The sequence below is a fragment of the Anas platyrhynchos genome, chromosome 8, assembly GCF_047663525.1.
Source record: "Anas platyrhynchos isolate ZD024472 breed Pekin duck chromosome 8, IASCAAS_PekinDuck_T2T, whole genome shotgun sequence".
NCBI lineage: Eukaryota > Metazoa > Chordata > Aves > Anseriformes > Anatidae > Anas > Anas platyrhynchos.
In genome coordinates, this window is record NC_092594.1 from 9486352 (window position 1) to 9505934 (window position 19583).

The 19583-nt window shown below is 39.1% G+C and overlaps 1 protein-coding gene across 6 annotated transcripts in view; it reads left to right on the forward strand.

Moving 5' to 3' along the window:
* Window positions 1-5931: 5931 nt before the first annotated feature.
* Window positions 5932-19583, forward strand: part of PTBP2 (polypyrimidine tract binding protein 2) — a 51294-nt gene continuing 37642 nt past the window's right edge. Inside the window, exons 1-2 of one of the 6 annotated variants that reach the window (XM_027462692.3) lie at window positions 5932-6288; window positions 7631-7661. In XM_027462692.3, the coding sequence (XP_027318493.1) occupies window positions 6140-6288; window positions 7631-7661 (180 nt within the window). In that variant the 5' untranslated portion in view covers window positions 5932-6139. The remainder of the gene's footprint in view (window positions 6289-7630; window positions 7662-19583) is intronic. The other 5 variants (XM_027462693.3, XM_027462694.3, XM_027462695.3 and 2 more) reach the window with 5 other exon arrangements.

The following is a 19583-nucleotide window of genomic DNA, read 5'->3' on the forward strand; positions in this document are numbered from 1 at the left end:
CTTGCTTTTGTCTGGAAGTAAAGATGCCAAACCACACACCACAAAAGGGAGCCGTCCTCCTCAGTGCTGGTCAGACCTACTGCATGGACAGTTGGGGAAAAAACAGGTTCTCACAAATGGCTAAAACTGTATTAACATACTTGGAAAGTAATCATTGCTTTGTTGTTGGGATATTTTGGCTGGGTCTTGTAGAGTGGTAAGACCAGCCTTTCTTATCGATCTGTGATAACAGAGGGATACACACATTTTATTAGATCAAGAAGCAGAGAACTTCCTCCCCTTTGCCTTATAACCCCACAGACATATATTTGCTTTCAGGAAAAAAAAAAAAATCATTTCACCTGTTTGCATGACAGAACACTACACTAGGGTGAGAGCTGCAGTCATGCCTGTCCTACAACACCGTCCTTGTGCTGCTGCTAACTGGCTGAGGTGAAGAACAAGCCAACCTTACAGTATGAAAGATATAAGCAACCACTTCTGGTATATAATGTTTGCAAGAAAAAAGTAAAACTGATCTCTAGCCCTAATGAAGGTAAATGTACATATATTTAACAAGCGTTAGAAAAACATGCATTTTCTCTGGAAAATAAATCTCCAGGTGGCTATTGTACAAGAGAAAAAGGTGAGCAGGCAAATAATACTGTAGTTGTCAAAAATTGACCTTTTGATCCGTATGAATGTTTAGTAAAGAATAGTATAAGATATGTCACATGTTTTGGAATTTAAGATGGTAGAGAGCAGTAGCACTCCCAGCTCCCCCTCTTTCCTTTCCTCCAAATAAGCTGTCTTTTTCGGAAAGAGGCTAGAAATAAAATGCTGGAGAATACCCTGTGGGACTTGGACCAGCGAGACACGTTCTGACCTGAAGTTGAAAAAGAGACTTTTATTTAGGGTGCTGTGCTTGTAAGAATTACTCAAGTCACTTCAAAACTTAGTTCAATAAAACAAAGTAAATCAACACAGACTGCTGGGAAGAAATGTTGATTAAGGATATTGTTTGCAGGAGCACAAAAAGATGAATAGCTACTAATAAATGTTGGGACTTTGCTCAAAGGCATCTGGGGAATTTATGAAGTTGATAAGAATTGATTTAAGATAGAATAATGTGGTTTAATATAACAAAGACTGGTAAACTGATCAACCTTTCCCACAATATCCAGAGGAACTGTTGTACCAAGCAACATCACTGTTAATACAAGGAAACTAAAGAGATGATAGAGCTATCTAGTTTGGTGATATGGACAAATGAAGAGTTTTTACTTCACAAGTGTATATAACAGCAAAAAGGATAACATTCTTTACAGAAGTTAGTAAGTTTGTTGTTTAGGATTGATTGAAACAACATAATAATAGTTTCAAAAAAATAATTTGTTGGAGTTCTCTGCCCACAACTCTTGAGAATAAGCTGATACAGGACTATCAAGTACATTCTTTGATATATGAATAACTTATTATTAGTTATTAATGTCAGATTACTACAAGATATGTGAAGGGCCAAGAAATTATTATTATTATTATTATTATTTTTTTTACAGCAGAAGGAGGTCATTGGTAGTGTACCACAGGGACCCGTGCTGTTCAGCATATTCCTAAATGATCTGGAAAAAAGAGTGATTATCGAGGCGACCAAGTTTGCTGATGATGCTGAATTATTCATGGTAATAAAAACAAAAGCTGACCGTGAAGAATTGTGGAAAGCTCTCATGATACTCTGTGACTGAATGATAAAATGGCGAGTTAAATTCTGTTCTGAAAAATTGAAGCAATATGCAAGGGAGAAAACAAAACAAACTATACATGTAAAATGCTGAAATCTAAATGAATGACTACCACACAGGAAAGATTGCTTGAGTTCTGTGAAAATATCAGGTCATGGTTTAGCAGAACGCAAATGTGCAAATCAGATTGGCTTTATCAGGAAAAAAAAAATATATATATATATATATAAATATAGATAAAAAAGAAAAAATGTACTATTAATCTATATAGAAGCATTTGTTTTGTAACGTGGATAACGAGGACCATCACAATCTTCTAGAAAAGAATTAGGAAGGGTATAGAAAAAAGCAAGATAAATTACTGTAAATATGGAATGACTTCCAATAGAGGAGAAATTAAATTTACAAAGATTCTTGAAATAAAATGAGGATGGTATATGCCTTCATGAATGGTATGGTTAGGTGAACAGGGAAAGTCATCCAGCTATTTTTGTTAAGAAAATAGCAAATGAATATTGAAGGAAATGATCAGGCAGCAGGCTTGAAAGAAACAGCAAGAAATATTTTTTACACAATGATTAATTAAATTGTGTAACTTGCTTCCCTAGAATGTTGTGAATGTCAAAAAGTGTTCAGATATATTCTTGGAAAAGATATCCTCTGCAAGTGTGGATGCTCTTCTCCTTCTCAGTAGCTCTGAACTCAGGACTGAATTTGGGAAAAAGTAGTGGAGAGAGTATCTCTGTGTGCTGCCTAATTCCTAGTCTTTCACTAAGTGTACACCACTGTTAGTACTGCTGCTGGACTACACAGACTATCAGTTATTAGATGCTCATGAAATAAAAAGGAAACAATCAATGAAAGTGAAACATCTAAATGTACTGATAATCAAAGGGGATTATTTTGGGAAACAAAATATAATTGCGGCAGTAAGATTAATAGTATTTAAAAAGTACTGAACTTGTGTGTAGCTAATAATAATAATATTCACACTTAAATTCTAGTTAGAATAAGTTGAATAGAGGATATAAACCCTCATGTTTCATAAATAGAACCACTAAATGTGGAGGGTTTTTCCAGATGTGGTTTGCTGCCTAATACCAGATATTTTAGCCTTCTTCTAAGGTATCTGGTACTAGAATTCAGCAGAAAGTTGACAGGGCCTAAGGAAAAGGGGAGTGTTTTAGGCAGCAATGTTTTTCCGACCTTCTAAAATATGATAAAGACAAAGGAATTACAAACTACAGCAACAGAGAAAACACGACCAAATCATTGTTTGTACTATCACAATATTCAAAATATGCTAGATTTTTTACAAAGACATCCAAAAGCTTACTAAAGATATTTTAGTAGTATAAAGGGCAAAGCTATATGAAGTGGAATACCATACTTAATAAACAAATGAGCAAGAAGATTGATTTTGTTAGTTACATGCTGGTTATTGATATACGTATGTATACATGTATATATTATTCCGAAGATTAAATGCTCTAGATAAAATCCAGATTAATTATCAGTTTTATTGCTCAATTCAGAAGGACCAGAGTTTTGCTCTATAAATTCACATCCACTCATACTTTTCATCTTTTTTTATTTTATTTTATTTTTAATTTTTTTATTTAACCGTTTCACAAAGATTTGTCAACTCAATTCCAATGTCTTTTCTGCTGTAAACATTCATAGCTCTCTCCTCAGTCTCCCTTATATGGAGGAGCATTTCACTCAGATGATAAACAGAATGAGTATTAGTGCATTTAATCAGATGGATTCTGGTATGTTTCATGAAAAAAAAAAAAAAGAAAACTGGAATATTACAACAACAAAAAAAAATGAGAAGCATGGCTTTTAAGATGACATTACTAAAAAGGCATAGGTAAGCAAGACAGGCAGTGAGGTAAGTCAGACAGTAACACAGATTTGATATTTGTAATTTGTAGAAGAACCGATAGTTCTATCTCACACACACACACCCACACACCTACCACCACCACCACCACCACCACCACCACAAAAATGGATTTAGATTTAGAAAGCGGAAAAAAAAAAAAGAAAAATCACCAACATAATGTGGCAACAAACACAGTGAAGGTAGTGGCAAATGAGGTAAGCTGACTATAATGCCAAGCTGCAATTGTATACGACAGGCAAAGTGTACTAAACATGCCAGAAACACCAGGAATATGATTTATTTGGATTAAATGTATAAAAACGCACTGGATTTTTAGAGACAGATATAAGAAATTCTAAATCTCGGAAGTCCTCAATTTTACCACATGCTAACAGTAAATAATGCTACAAGAAACACTTTTTTTTTTTCTTTTTTTTTTTAACATAAGAATGTTGAAAATAAGAAAGTAGGAAGAATAAGTGCAATTTTTAAAAGGGGGGTTATAAGAATGACAATTATCAAATCTTCACTGCTTGTCAGCAAGAACAGATTGGTTTGTGCTCAGGGCACAGCACTGGAAGGCCTGAGTGTGGGCATGGCTGTCAGCTCCATTGAGGACATAGGCTAAAAAATATTGCTGATCTACCTAGCAGTGTAGTGAGTAGAACAAATGATGACTTGATACCCACCGGGACATCATGAAGCTGTGACAGGGGAGGCTCAGGCTGGGTGTTAGGAAAAGTTTCTTCACTGAGAAGGTGGTCAGGCAGTGGGACAGGCTCCCCAGAGAAGTGGCCACAGCACCGAGCCTGACAGAGTTCTAAAAGCAGTTGGAAAACATTCTGAGACAGATGGCTTGATTTTTGGGTGGTCCTGTGTAGAGCCAGGAGTTGGACTCGATGACCCTTATGGGTCCCTTCCAACTCAGGTTATTCTATGATCCAATGATTTTTGTCTAATGGTTAGTAGTGGGTGCTGAAAACAGTTGCTGAAAGAAAAGGTGGTTGCAGATACCCAAATGATACTAGTATTTGTAAGAACCAGTATTAGTTCTTTTCCACCTCATAAATTCATGGCAGCAGAGAACCCAAGTGACTTTTTGATAACAGAGCAACAAAACCCAAAAATTGGAATGAGAATTTCCATGTACTCGTAAGTTAGTTGCTGTACTACTCACAGAGCCACTTGGAGATGGAGACAGGGATAGTGAAGCACAGTGAACTGAAAAACGCTGGTGTTCTGGTTACGGAGATGTGCGTTGTATTTTGCCTCTCAGGTTCTTTATCACACCTTATTGCAACAGTTTCAGTGACAGACTCCAAGGGGCTTATACTAACCAGAAAAAAAATAATAGCGCAATCAAATATCAGGCTATCTCCTAAAAGGTATTTTTGAAACCAGTATTGTCAGAACCTAATATAGAAAATACAAAGACATTTCAAGTACTACAAAGGGCTACAAAGATGGTGAGGGGCCATAGGGGAAGACGTGCGAGGAGCGGCTGAGGTCACTGGGCCTGTTCAGCCTGGAAAAGGAGGCTGAGGGGGGACCTCATCGTGGCCTGCAGCTTCTTCACGAGGGGCAGGCGCCGATCTATTCTCTTCAGTGACCAGTGACAGGACCCGAGGGAATGGTGTCAGGCTGTGACAGGGGAGGTTCGGGCTGGGTATCAGGAAGAGGTTCTTCACTGCGAGGGTGATTGCACACTGGAACAGGCTCCCCAGGGACGCAGTCAGTCATGGCACTGAGCCTCTCAGAGTTTAAGAAGCGGCTGGACTGTGCTCATAAGTCATATGGTCTGAATTTTTGGGTAGACCTGTGTGGAGCCAGGAGTTGGACTCCATGATCCTTATGGGTCCCTTCCAACTCGAGACTTTCTGTGATTTTATGATTCTACTCTTCAGTATCTCTCTGGGCTTGTGATCAGGTGTATTTAGATAATTTTCAAATTTTCCATCATAGGCACAGAAACTTTAGGTTTACTTTTCATTTGAATCAATCCGGAGCGTCCCGTGAACACCTCTTTTTAGAAACACTGCGAGATGTGTGAGACCGAGCAGAGGAGCGGGAAACAGCAGCACATTTCCTCACCGCCTCAGTTCGTGCCCTGATGCTTCACCTCTGTGGCTACACTGGTTTCCGCAAAGACAGCCCAAGTTTCTGCAACTCTCGACTTGCACTTTTATTTTTATTTTTATTTATTATTATTTAGCAGTCGGGAGCAAAGGAAACCGCGGGACGCTCCCTTAGGGGCGGCGAGGAAGGGACCGGGGGGCGCATCCCGTAACGGGACGGGACAGGCTGTGGGCGGGTGCGGCACCGGCTCCCACCGCACACCAAGTGCTGTCCGCCGGGGCGGCTGAGACACCGGGGCAGGGACCACCGAGGCCCGGAGGAGCCCCGCGAGCCGTGCCCGGTGTCGCCCAGGCGGGGCAGGCAGGCGGGGCGCCTCCCGGGCCGCCCGGGCGCGGGCAGCAGCTGAGGGCAGCCCCTTCGGTTGCGCTGCCCGCGCAGGCGCGGCGCCCGGCGCATGCGGGAGGGGGGCGACGGCGAGGAGCGGAATCCGCCGCCCGGCGCCGTCGGTTGGTTTCCGTGCAGGCCCCGCCGCCATTTTCTCGCAGCCCGCCCGTGCTCGTCGGCCGCGCGGCTCCGCGCTTCGTCCTGCTCGGCGATGGACGGGTGAGCCGCGGCGGGGGGCGAGGCGGCGCGGCGGGTGGGCAGCGGGGAGCCCGGCCCCGCGGCCGGGGTTTCGGTGCCGAGCCCCGGGGGGGGGCTTTGGGCCGTGCTCAGCGCGGTGCCCGGGGCGCGGTGCTGCCCCCCGGCCGCGGGGTGCGGGGTGCGGGGCTCGGGCGCGCTGTGGGGCTGGCCGGAGAGGAGCAGCAGCGCCGGCGGGAGCCGGGTGCCCGGATCTTTTGTTTTCAGGAGCCGGCTGGCAGTCCTCAGGCTGCCTCCCCTCCCCGGGTGGAAGGATGCCTTTGTGCACGCTGGAGGCGGGCGGGGAGAGCCACAGCAGGGGAGGTTTTGGGGGAGTCAGGGGGCAGCAAGGACCCCCCGAGCCGACCAGGAGCGTGGTGGGCAGGCGCTCCGCACGAGGCCTCCTTTCTCTGGGACCCAGAAAGGGGACTGGTGGCTGTAGCCTTCATCAGTGTAAATACAACATCTTCCCGCTCCCAGGTTTCCAGTTAAGTTGTTTGTTCAGATTCAGACAGAGAAGCAATCTCCCCGGTACGCTTCATGCTTACAGCCTCTCAACTGTGAGAGTTTTAAAGGCTTTTTATGGTTACTTGTGTTTATAGTGGTGGGAGTTACTTATCCTGCCCCAGACATCTTGTCAGTGATGAGTGTTACACTGTGGAATGCTTTCAGTTATTCATATTTTGCTTTCTTATGTTCTTTAGTGCTGTTTTACGTTGTCTTTGGAGTTTTGTTACACAGTGTAAGTTACGGTGTCACAACTTCTAAGGACAAGATGCACCTTGGTGTACCTGTTGCAGTTTCGTGTAGATATCTGATTGAAATCTTCATACTAGCCCACGTGTTGTTTTTTGTTTTTATTTATTTATTTATTTATTTAATCTTGTTTCAAAAAAAGTATTTATTGCTTTATGCAGTTAGAAGATTTGCAGGGTTATCCGTTTTGTTGAACTGGGTGTCTGGTTGATGAGGGTGTGTTAGAAAAGTTCTGTATTTATTCCTAGGTTCTTTGTATTTTCACCCTGTCTGTAATTTCATGTAGTCCAGAGATCTGAGTTTCCTAAATGCGTTTCCTGGCAGTGTTACATTAGAATAATATTTACTTAAACTTTGGACTACTCTGGAGATGCCTGTAAGTGGCTCAGTGGCTTTTGTAGGTTGCCTTTCTACTTCCCCATAGTCACATTGTGTTCTTTGGACACAATTTCTGGTTTGGGGAAGTTGTTAGCTATTTTGATCCCTAATAGTGTTAGTATTGCAATACATCTAAAAGTTGTTTTTATGAGGACAAATTGGTTGACTTGTTTCTTTTTTTTTTTTTTTACAGCATTGTCACTGATGTTGCAGTTGGTGTGAAGGTAGGATGTACACTTAGCAAATAAGGGGGTAAATTGCCAATACAAAATGAACTACTTTAAGACTCAGTAATTGCAAATTTTAAGACTTTGACCAGTCATTGTCAGCTAACATTTAGTCAGCAGTATATGCTTTATTAACTGAAAATCCCTAGAGATAAATTGGAGGCTCTACACAAAAGACTTCTCTAAGCACTGAATTGTAAACAGGAGTTCTAAATTAATGTAGTGGTGTCAGATTACTATTTTAAAACTTATTTTTGTGTTTTTTTTTTTTTTTTCTCTTTTCAAACCAATACTCTCATGTGTTGCATGGTGGTTAAAAACATGCTTTCTTCTGTCCTCTTCCTCCTTTTCCAAAACAGGTAACATGGAAATGAAAAAAAAAAAAGTGTAACAGGACAGAAAAATACGGGAGCTAGAACTTCTGTAGACAGAGAAACAGATGTTTGCCTTGCATTACTTTTTCTTTCTCAAGTTCAGTTACAAGTTTATTGTATGTGTTATAACAAGGAAGGCGCTTCTTGGTAGTTATTAATTTATTATTTATTTCACTTTTGTACTTAGCTTTATTGCAGGAATTGGATCAGTACTTCATAAAAGCAGGCTGAGAAATGAGAATGAAAAGATATATGGGACAAGAGAACTGTAGGTTATGTTAGCGAACGCGTGCAAGAAATCCTATTTCAGGGGTACGCACAAAAGTTTTCTAATGAGTACAGTCTCCATATTTGTCCAGGGAACTTGTAGCTGTACTAACTATTTGCCTTTTCACCAGAAGTTGATTTATGTTAACTGCTTGCTGAGCCAAGTTTTGTCTAGTAAAGCTCTCTCTCAAATTCAGTACTGATTCTGCTGGACGTGGACTAGCTCCTACATAATACAATTAGCCTGTAGATCATAGTGGCTACTCTGACAGATGCATTTGCATTATGTTCCTGAGCAAGCTCACTTCTAGGAGGTGTTGTAGGAAGTTATTTGTATAGATTCTGGTCCCGTCTGGCTCCATGTGTTTGTGTAATGTTGCAGACAATATCACTCTCAGAATCAGGAGAAAAGTACAGTTCTTAAAAGTATTTCTGTGGAGACTAATCCCAACCAGAAATACAGACTGGTACAGTTGTTTCCCAGTCGCCCTGGAGGACAGTGGACTTACTAAAACATTAGGAATGCATTTGACAGTTAGATTCAAGTCTTTAAGAAATACCCTGCACCAGCTGTTAAATATGGGAGGAGTTATGGGAGAGGGCTGTCTTCTGGATCTTCTGTCATTGTCTCAGGACACTAACAATGGAAAATGGAATATCTTGCCCATTCGTATATGTTATTTGTGTAGCAGTCTAGTGTTGGCTTGAGTCATATTTTGTAGAAGGCATTGTGAAACATGTAAACATCCTTTTTTTTTTTTTTTTTTTTTCCTCCCTCTGGCACCTATTCATTGCTGTTGATGAACTGACAACATAAAATTGAGGGATGCAACTGGGAAAATTCATGTTGCTTTTCAGTGGCTGTCATATATTTTTTGGGGTGCTTTGAGAGTGAATAGGGAGCTGCTTCTGAGTCCAAGGACTCGCATTGGCACGTTTAATGCTCTTTTAGCACTGTTTTTATCATGATTGGACAGGCATTAGGAGACAAGGATTTACCTGTCCATGCACGTGGTCAGCTTATCCAGAATATTTGCTTGACCTTATGCTTTCTTGAGATTTCTGTACCTGCTGTATATATGCTGATCAGTTATGTAGCATGTTTGTAATATACTTGATTATACTTGAAGAAAAGGACTGTGACCCATCTCATTGAAAAACTTGATTTATTTTATCAACATCATTATTAGTCATGTTGGTTAAAAACAAGAAAACATTATTAACTGTTGTCTGGCTGGTTTCTCTCTTAAGCAGAAAAATGAGCTTGCCACCTATGTTTTAAACCCAGTCATAAAAAGAGTAATAATAAAAGTTAACAGGTGTAGCCTGGGAGTTGTCTATGAATTGGAAGAGGCTTTTGAGCTTTAGGAAACCGTGTGAGCAAACCAAGTATAAAGTGAGAGGAATACTTACAATTTCAGAGTCACGTAGTCTAGCAATTACCTGCTAAGAGATTGTTAAATTTAAGGTGATTACCATTTATTTGTGCTGTGTAGTTTGGTTTGATTTAAGGCATTTTTTGTTCATCAAACTGTTGAATGTTCCATCTTTATTGTATTCACGTATGAGTCAGAAGAAATTAATGCCAAAAACTGGGGAAAACATTCAACACAAAGTGAAGGGTGGGAAAATGACAAATGTCATTTGAAAGCCTGGTTTATATGGAGTAAATGTGGTCTGTCCTAAGTCAAAATATGCAATGAGAGCACACCTCCCAGCTAATATCTGTCAAAGTAGCAGCGTGCTTGATTTGTGAAGGTATTAGAACATGTCAAAACCCAGTCATCGTGTGGTCATATGTGAAATAATTCATACTTACATGATGTGTAATGTCTTGTTTTGCTTAGCTAGAATTCACAGAGCCATGGAAATGTTGCTTTGTGCACACTACACCCCTTAACACTACGATTTAGATAACAGTATGAAAAACATGGATTTTAGCTCTGTAAGATGTTACTTTATGAACTCCCACTACATATGGGAGTTTCCAGTCCTAACACTTTATTACATAGTTAGACACTTCTTTAGTTTTCTGTTTCTTGAATAATTTTTTTTGCATCTTAAACTGATTTCTTCATACATGCACTTGAAAATTGTCATGTTACATAAAAATGTTTTTAAATAATTATTTTTAAAGTGTGCATCTAAGTTACTCTATTCTCACTGCATGTGGTCCATGTCACTAAGACCAAACTGGCATTCTAACTCAGGGAAGTTCAGAGACTAGCTAGCTTTAATCTCAAATGCTGCGTGCATCACTCGCTGGCTATATAGATGGTAGTATCAGGATCTAATAACTAGTTTGAATTGCTGACTGGTGTTCTCTTTACAGTTACGATGCTTTGCCCTGGATAAGTAAACTTATTTGGGGGCTTGGACTGATAGAGACTTTTTCAGTTGATTAAGTGAATGTATTAAGTATTTAATGTATTCTCGCAGTAATTACAAAAATCTTCTGAGATGTATATATAAATCTGGTGTAAAGAATATGCCTCACACAGGTACAGGGAATAGCTCTCTTAGTAAGCTTCTGGTTAGTATTGAGGTTGATAGGGTACTTTTTTTTTTTTTTTTTGGAAGTATTTCAGTGTGGGCCACTTCAGTCTGCCATACTATCTTTCTCCTGATTGGCATGCATGGCTGTGCAGTGAATGTGTCCCGAACAAAGGAGTGACTCACTCTGGGTATGTGCACTGCACGTTTCAGAATGGCTGCAGTCTACTGACAACACTACCTGATGAGGAGGGGAAAAGGAAAAGCAAGCAGCCATACAGTCAAGGCATAGGACTTCATACGTAGCATTTGGGAGTTTGTGATATTGTGGAAGTGCTTTGGGCAGCACACAGGCCAAGAACTGAAGCGCTTGTGAATGGATAGCCCCCGTTAAACCTAGGAGAGAAAACTCATATTTGTGTAAACATCATTTTGTAGCACTTGAAGGTACAGGAAAGGCCTTTTATTTTTTCCAAGAGACAGCATCAGTGTGCAATATGCTTAAGAGTTTTTTCTTTGTGGTTTTTAGTTGGTTATGTTAGGCATATAGTTGGTTAGGTAGGCAATGCTGGAAATTAGTGTGCTAGTACTCTTTATTAGTTTTCCAATGTCATGTGTCACCAAGTCTGTTTCTTTCCTGGTTGTTGAAATTTAACAGTACACAGGAAAGGCAGTAGCTAAACCAGCTAAAACCAGTATGAGTCTAAAGAGGTATGAGCTGATGGAGAGGAATAAGAAAGCACAGAGTAGCATTGTCTGTAAATAATCTGGAAGCGTTACTCACTTTTATTTTTAAACTCAAGTTCTTAGTGGTTCTCTTCTCTTACAAAATTACAGAACACTGGCTGTTTTTTGCTACTAATAATTGAGTTTGCTTATGGTGGAAATCTACTTTGGATATGTTGCGGCTTTCTATTTTAACTATATGTGGTATACTTAATAAATTATTGCTCCACTTTTTTTTTATAAATTCTACTAAGTTGTCAGAAGATGTGTTTAGCTTATTCTTACAAAAGGATAAAATGTATTAAATAGCTTTTTCCCTTCAGTTCCTTTCCCCCTCAAGATCTATTGTTTTGCCTTCACTGTTGTCACTCTAGTGACTTCTTAAGAGGAATGGAATTATAGTATAAGAAATTGTTTGATTCACTCATACAGACAAATGTCATGTAATGGTCTGTTTTACTGTTTTAAAACATTAGAGTACTTCTTATACTGTTGATATTTGAATACTGTTGACATATTTGGTATAATTCGGCTACTCGCAGGTTAGATGAAGATTCTGCTAAGGGCTGCAATATGAGAAAAATGGGTTATTTGCTTATGAATTGGCGAGACTGTCTTTTGTGTTAGCTACAATAATGCTGATAATCAACTTCTGCGTCCAATAATACCCTGCTTTCTGCTACAACTACAACATGCAGAGCATTCTAACCATGCAGGAAGAATGAAGTGTGATGAAGTTCAGAAGTTTAGACCTGGCATCTGGGTTTGTTTCTTCAACAGGACTGTGGGGAGTATGTCCTTGGTGACAAAAACAAACACAACTTGTTGCAATGAAAGACACTTGCTTTATTCTGAACAGGCTTTAAAATTGACCCTGTTGAAGGTAACTTTCATATTTATTCTCAGGATACTCTACTCCAGTTCTTTTCTTTGTAACTTCCACATTTTTTTTCCTTTGTGTCCATCCGTTCTGTTACTTTAAGTTGAGAAACAAGGGGAACTGAAAATGGAGAGAAGAAAAATGTTGATAGTTTGTGCTGCACAGCAAGTAGGCATGAATGTTTTGAAAAGTTATGGAAAGTTTTGATGACTATTGATAATTGGAAGTCACCTGTTGTAACAGAACACCTATACTTGCATCTTAATTGAGGGGATTATAAGAAGAAATATGAAATATAAGAAATTTTAAGTTATAAGAAATGTGATCATTGGCACAGACTGAAAAATGCAACCACTATCACTATGAAAATACTATTCTCATTCATGAGAGCTTTGGGGCCACAAGCTAGCAAAGTTTCTCTGTTTTTTCCTGCCACTGATATTTCAGGCACAGATGTTTGGATAACCTGTCTTGGGAACTTAAACAGTTTGAGGCTAATGTAATGAGTTAGGTTGTCTTAGTGCATTGGAACAAACCTGGTATACTTGCAGAAATGCTTGTAGCAATACGTTATCGAGGAGGACAATAGGAACAAATTGCTAGGGCTGGGGAGAAGGTAGGGCTATTGCTTTTTGTGGTAGTGTTGGTTCCAATGAGGTTGTGTTTTCACAAGCTGTTCGGAAGGCTGTTTCATTTAAGGTTGTGTGATATGCTTTTTTTAATTTATTTTATTTGTTTTGGTTTTGTTTTTAAGCTGTAAGTACATAGAGCTATTCTTAGTTTTTCCTGAAATCAGTTTTTCTATGAACACCTAACTTGATTATGGTATTAAAGACTGGACTTAAATACTGTGGAATAGCAGTCAGTCAAGCAGAAAAAGCCTTCCTGGTGGATCTTATTTGAGATGTAGCAACTGTTACAGAAGGACTAACTCTGTACTTGTAGATGCCATCATTCTCTAACCAAAAACTTAGGACTGATACAAACCTGATACAAACAGTATCTCTAGTGAGTTACTCCTGCCTCTTCTAGTTTACTACAGTTAAGTAAAGCAGCTTCAGAGTAACCATTTCTGTGCTGGTAAAAGCAAACAATTAAGTCTGAAGTGCTGGAATAGATGATGGTTTTTGTACTTCATCCTGGATGTTTGAATTATTGTCTGGTCTTGGACTTTTGCCTGCAGTCATTCATTGCAATATGAAATCTGGAGGTTAGAAAATGAGGCAGGGTGGCATGGTTTAAATGGAGATCTGGTTCTTAATCAGCTTTTGGTCCAATGTAGTCTGCGTTGATCTTCAGATGCTTTGAGAAATTTGGCTCTCTCACATTGTTTCAGTTGAGAATTTGGAGTCCTTTCAGAGGAATTGAGGCTTGTCTCATTTCAGTTTTAAAGATTTTTAATGTTCCCTTCATTTTGTGCTCTCAATTTCTGCAAATTTGGTGGCATATACCTGGCTTACAATTGCAAGAAAAAAACCCTTCTAGATCCATCCTTAGTGGAAAAAGTATGAGTGTACAAATACTGAAGTTACTGTTAGGATATGTAAATGATATATGGTTAGCTGGGGATGGCATGAAAAAGTTGAAGTGGGGGGAGAAGAACATAGAGGAAAAGTATGGGAAGGTGGTCATGTTGTATTAAGTGACTTCGTGCTGAATTTAGAGCCAATCGATGGAATTGGGTTATTAAGCACTCATGGAGTTCATGGCTTTTGTAGTCTTTGTTAATAATAACAAAAAGTAAGAAAGTAGACATACTGCTTGTATGTACTGTTCTGATGTAGTGATAATAAGCTTAGAGTTAAAATTGCGCACTTAATTCAAACAAAGAAACTACAAACCTGCACCAAATTTCTTTCGGGTTGTACTTAGCTTGTCCTGTCCCAAATTAATCTTATGCAATGCTGTATGTACAAGAGGTGTAGCAGTAGAGCAATGTTTCAATAAAAATGTATCCTATAAAAATCAGGCATTCATTTAAATTCTGATCCATTGCATGTAAACAGAGCAAAGTTTATAAACATTGTGCTTGGGGGTTTAAAGTATATTGTTTCAACAGGCAGTCCCCAAAGTTAATTCAGAGATGGGGTTTACACGTGTGTATCTGTTGGAGAGGAGTGTTCAGCATCTAGGCTGGAATTCTCAGATGCTCTTACTCATCTCCTGTACTGCTGAGTTTCTGGCTTTTGCTTTTAAACTGTTCCCAGATGTTGTTAGAAATGAAGTGTTTTACAGTGCTGTTAGAATTCTTTAAATCGTGAGATCTGTCTCCTGGCTTGTCATACCCCTTGGGAAATTCATGACTGTAGGCTGAGAATGACTGTGGTAAACACGCAGTGCAGCTGAAGTTCTCCTTTTCTCTTTCATCTGGGGGAGGTGAGGGGAGGGAGGGAAGTGGTGGAGGGGAAAAGCATCCCGCTCCTGTGAGAGGTCTGTGGTATCAGCAAACTGTATGCCACGAGTCAGGATTTGTCGAGAGTGGGTTTTGTTATCTTCCGTAGCTTTTCTAACAGGACTTCAAGAAATGATTTTAGGTGATGCCGTTGACTTCTTAACAAAGTGCAGTTCTGTTCATTTGTTTTCTTTTTCTGGTAGTATCAGTGCAGTGTTTTTGTAGTGTTAAAAGAAGCCTGCGCATACACCCTTGTGATAAGCCTCCAGTAATATACACAGTTTGTCATGTTAGGTGCAGCTGTAACTTCTCATCAGAGTCTTCATGGCCTGAACTATTGGAAAAAGCTGATAATATTTCTCTTCTATAAACGGGTGTCAAAATACTTTAATGCTTGAAAGACCAAACCTTTTCAGTAGCTCTCTAGCTTAAATTTACAATTTTTGGAGGGAGGGAGGTGGAGGTTGGTGATGCTTTTGGGAGGAGGGTTGGATGTAATAAGATCTGGAGAATCCTCAAATTATTTGAAGTCCTATCTAGAATGTGAGGAAAATTCTTAACTAAATTATAAATAGTACTTTTTCTTTTTTTGATTAGTCTAGAAGGATGGTATAACGACTTCCTGAAATTACATCGGTACTTAATATAACATGTGATAGCTTGAAGCTTTACAATAATCTGTTATGGGGCGTGAGGGAATCTGAAATGCAGCTACATAAATTCAGTTTAAGTAGTGAGGGACTCTGAGTTAACTGTGCCTGTTAAAACAAGGAGCTAGGAGATTAATTTGCTAAGCTAGTTGCTTTTTCTTTCTCTTTGTATAATTGTTTGTTTTTTTTTGAACTGTGGAAGAGACAAAATGTATCCAAGAAGTACATATTTACAGATATTAACTGAAATATTGAAATAATGCCTTCAGCTTCCAATACACAAAATAGTTTTAGTATATATTTTAAGTTTCTCTGAAGTACCTATTCAGAACCTGAGTTGATAACTGTTTCATCTCTTGCTGAAAGTGATCCTATATGTCACTTTCGCGTATTTTCATTTCATGGTTCAAGCCATGGCTTAACATTGTGTTTCTGCACCCTGGAAGGAAATACTGTGTCATTGGGGCCAGGGTGTGATAACACGGCCTTCATTGAAAAGACAGTATTGACTGCAAGAGATACAAGTTTTACTCCATGTAAGAACCTCATCTGGCAATTCCTTGATTTACTCTGTCGTAGTAGTTTGGCAGGTGTTGGATTCACGAGCAAGAGTTCTGGATATCTGTGTTACAGTTCGTGTTTTAGCTTTTATGCAAGATTAATGTTCTTGACATTGGCAGGAATACAGCATTGAAAACTTCTGCTGTTGAGGACTAGCTGTCAGAAGATGACCTATTAATAGTACAATAGCAGTTTGTACTTCTTATTTTGTCCTTTCAATTCTCTTTCCCTCATGCTAAAATGGGTATTCACTTAGTCTCTAGCACATTGCTGTTACTGGAAGTTTCCTTCACAGTCTGTGATTGGGGAAAAATGTGGTTGCTTTTGGTGCTTTTTTTGATTTTTAAACTTAAATTTAACCTTTTCTGTGAGCTGTGTGTCTGTGATACTCAGTCTTGTCCTGCGGTCTCAAACTTGCTTGATTCACATGCAGCAATTCGCATAGGTGGAGAAAAGCACAAAGGGAATGTTGCTTTTGAATCTTCCATTCTTTATTGAGTCTGACTCTGTGTTCCTCAGAGATTCGAGCTTGGTTTTCTTGTTTCTGAAACACTCAATAGAATTAAGCTAAACCAATTGGAAGATTTCTTCCCTTTGGATGATTTGAGTAATGGAAGTAATGTGCTTAAGACTGAGTCCAAGATGCTTAGAAAATGGGTTGTTAATTCTGAAATCAGGTGTGAGATAGCGATGAGGAACTTTGTCCTTGGAGCAAGGTGCAAGTTGTTTTTGGCTTATCCCCCTCTAAAAGATGCACACAAAAAATGTCTTATGCCCAAACCCACAAATCAAATGAAATCTTATCTCTGCTGAATGGTTGTAAGAAAAACAACTCTTTTTCTCTGTCCTATAATTTTGGAGATGCTTGTGTCACATAGCAGTGCTAGTCCGTACGCTGGCTTACTTGAAATGCTTACATTAAATTGTTAAACAACTATCATCTTAAGATAACCCTTCTGAAGTAAATAACAATTACAAAAAAAGTTAACAATTACAAAAAGCAGTTGACTGCTTTTGATTTTATAATTTGATCGCTCAGTTTCCACGTACATCGCGTGTCTTCTGCTGCATAGCTGTTCTTGAAGGTACGTGATTCAGTGATGTTCAGGGCTGTGTAGGCTGCTTAAGAACCACCAAGGGGAAACACCGATGTACACCCAGTCAGGTGGTCTGCTCACCTCCTGAGGTATCTTCATCTCCTACCAAAAGCGAGACAAGTATTCATGGGGGTTAATTTGCATAGATTTGCTCTACACCTGAGATGTCTTGGTGAACACGAAGAACAAAACAAATGCTGTTTATACTTGATATGTGCTAACATAGGAAGCTTGTATTTAGTTGTTCTCCTGAAGCAAAATTTTTAACTTTTTCAAATGCAATGACAAAGTCTTGTAATTGACTGTATTTCTGTGAAATGTGAAAAAGGTTTCAAAATGAAAACTCCTTTCATTGCTCATGAAAACAAATAATTGAATAATTGTCAAGCCTTTAGCTTTTGGTTCACTTTGGATTTTTCTCTGATGTGGAGTAAGAAATTACCAGTTTTTAAGAGCCAGATTTATTAGGAGCCAGAAGATCTTGTAATCTCCTTTACGTGCTGCTAGTCAGGGGTTGCTCATTCAGCTAACTTCCTGAAGCTGAAGACAATTCAGATAAATCGGAGATATTTTAGAATTGTAAAATTCCTACAGGCTTCAGGGAGAACATTCACTCATTGGTATTGGGGGGGTTCAGTTGTTTCTGTAGCATCAGTTGCAAATTAATGCGTGGCATATTAAGGAAAACCAAAACTGCCACAGAAGTATTTTAGTATGCCTGACTTTGAAGGGATTCATGTCTGAGACTGCTTCTGCCTGTTGAGCTCTCTGTCCAGGCTACCGATGAGGGCTTCCAAGCAAGGCTGGGTGCATAGCCATGAGCAGAAATAACTGCAGCATTACTGAGGGAGCAATGCTGTGAGGGATCTTAACCTCTGAGGCGTTCTAACCATACAAATACTGTGTCAGAAAACAGACCATTAAAGAGGAGGAATGCTGCTGTAGACATTTATATGGAGAGCCTGTGTTAGCGTGTGGCATTAACAATAGAGAGCCATATAGGCTGAGTAATGGAGACTTTCTGTAACTTCTCAAACTTATTTCCTAGTTACGTCCAACTAAATTTTTCTTTAGTTATAGCTCATTGGAGATCTATCTTTGCATTGAGAATGAGAAGACTTCTTGGTATTACCCATTACTTATTTTTAAAGGAAATCTGTTGTTGATTTGATGGGCGCGGCTTTGTTGGTTGCTAAGAGTATTCCTTAAACTGTATAAAGTTTCTTCAGACCTGACATTGAAAGCTAAGTAGACTTTAATGGTGCTGTGCATACGCATATGTACTATTTTTAAGAACTTCTGGATATCAGGTATGGATTAAACAAACTTTAACGTGTCACTTTTTGTCTATATGCATACAGTGAGCTGTGATGCAGTGTTGAAGGTTTGCTTTTATGCTTCTTGCAGCCATGCTGCAATGGAAGGTGATATCCTCAGCTTAATTTAGCAAGTAGTTTTGAGGTACCGTGTAAGATGTTTCACAGACTACCCTGGAGACTCTATCATAGTGTCCATAACAGATTGAAAAGCTTTTACTTTATAAAGAAGATGGGCTGTAACTGACTTCTTTCCTCTTTTCCATTTTAGTTGTTATCTGGTTTAGTGTTGAGGCTGCTGGGGAAACACTCTTGAAGTAGGGAAAGATCTAATTAAAAAACATGTTTAAAGGATGTCTGGTCAATTCCCTTTTAGAAAGTTTTTGCTTCCTTAAGTGAACAAAGAGAAATATTATAAGGGCTTTTCAAGAGTTGGAGACTTTTTGGAGTGGGGAAAGAAGAAAAAGGAGGGAAAACAATAGGAAGGAAAAGAAGCAAAAGCCTCTTCATCTGTGTCAAGTGCTCATCTTGAATATAATTTGAGAGATTATCTTTTAAGTTTTCAGTTTAAATGCTACTCTGATTTTTTTTTTCAGCCTTCTTCCGAATAGTCTTCAAAAAGACTGTTTACTTTGTATTTGTCATGTTTTAAGAATTACAGTGAAGATGCAAGTCCCTGCTCTGAGCTGTGTTTTGCAGGACAAATGGATGTCCACAGACTGAAAAGCAATAATATCCTCTGAAGACAAGTCTTTTTTCAAATAGGGGTGTTAGAATTGGGCTAAACTCAATATTTCTGTCTATATATTTTCCTTGTAGTTTCACTTGGATATAATATTTTAATTTTACGTACAAAATATCAAAATATTAAGTATATTATGGGAATACAGTAAACAATTACAATATTTTAATTTGAAATGCTGAACAAAGTTACTGCTCAGCACTTCTCAAGGTGGCTGTATTTCAGTGGTGGGTGAAACAACTGCTTCAGCTGCTCTCATTGCAAAGATTGCCATGTAAATATACTGCTTTACGTAGATTTCAAGTTGTTACACTTATCTGAAAAGACAAAGTGTGCCAAATCTGAATAGGTTTGGTTATGCTTGCTTAAGTTCTTCTAAAGGTTTTCCCTGTCAAACTGACATTTTTAATATCATCTTTAA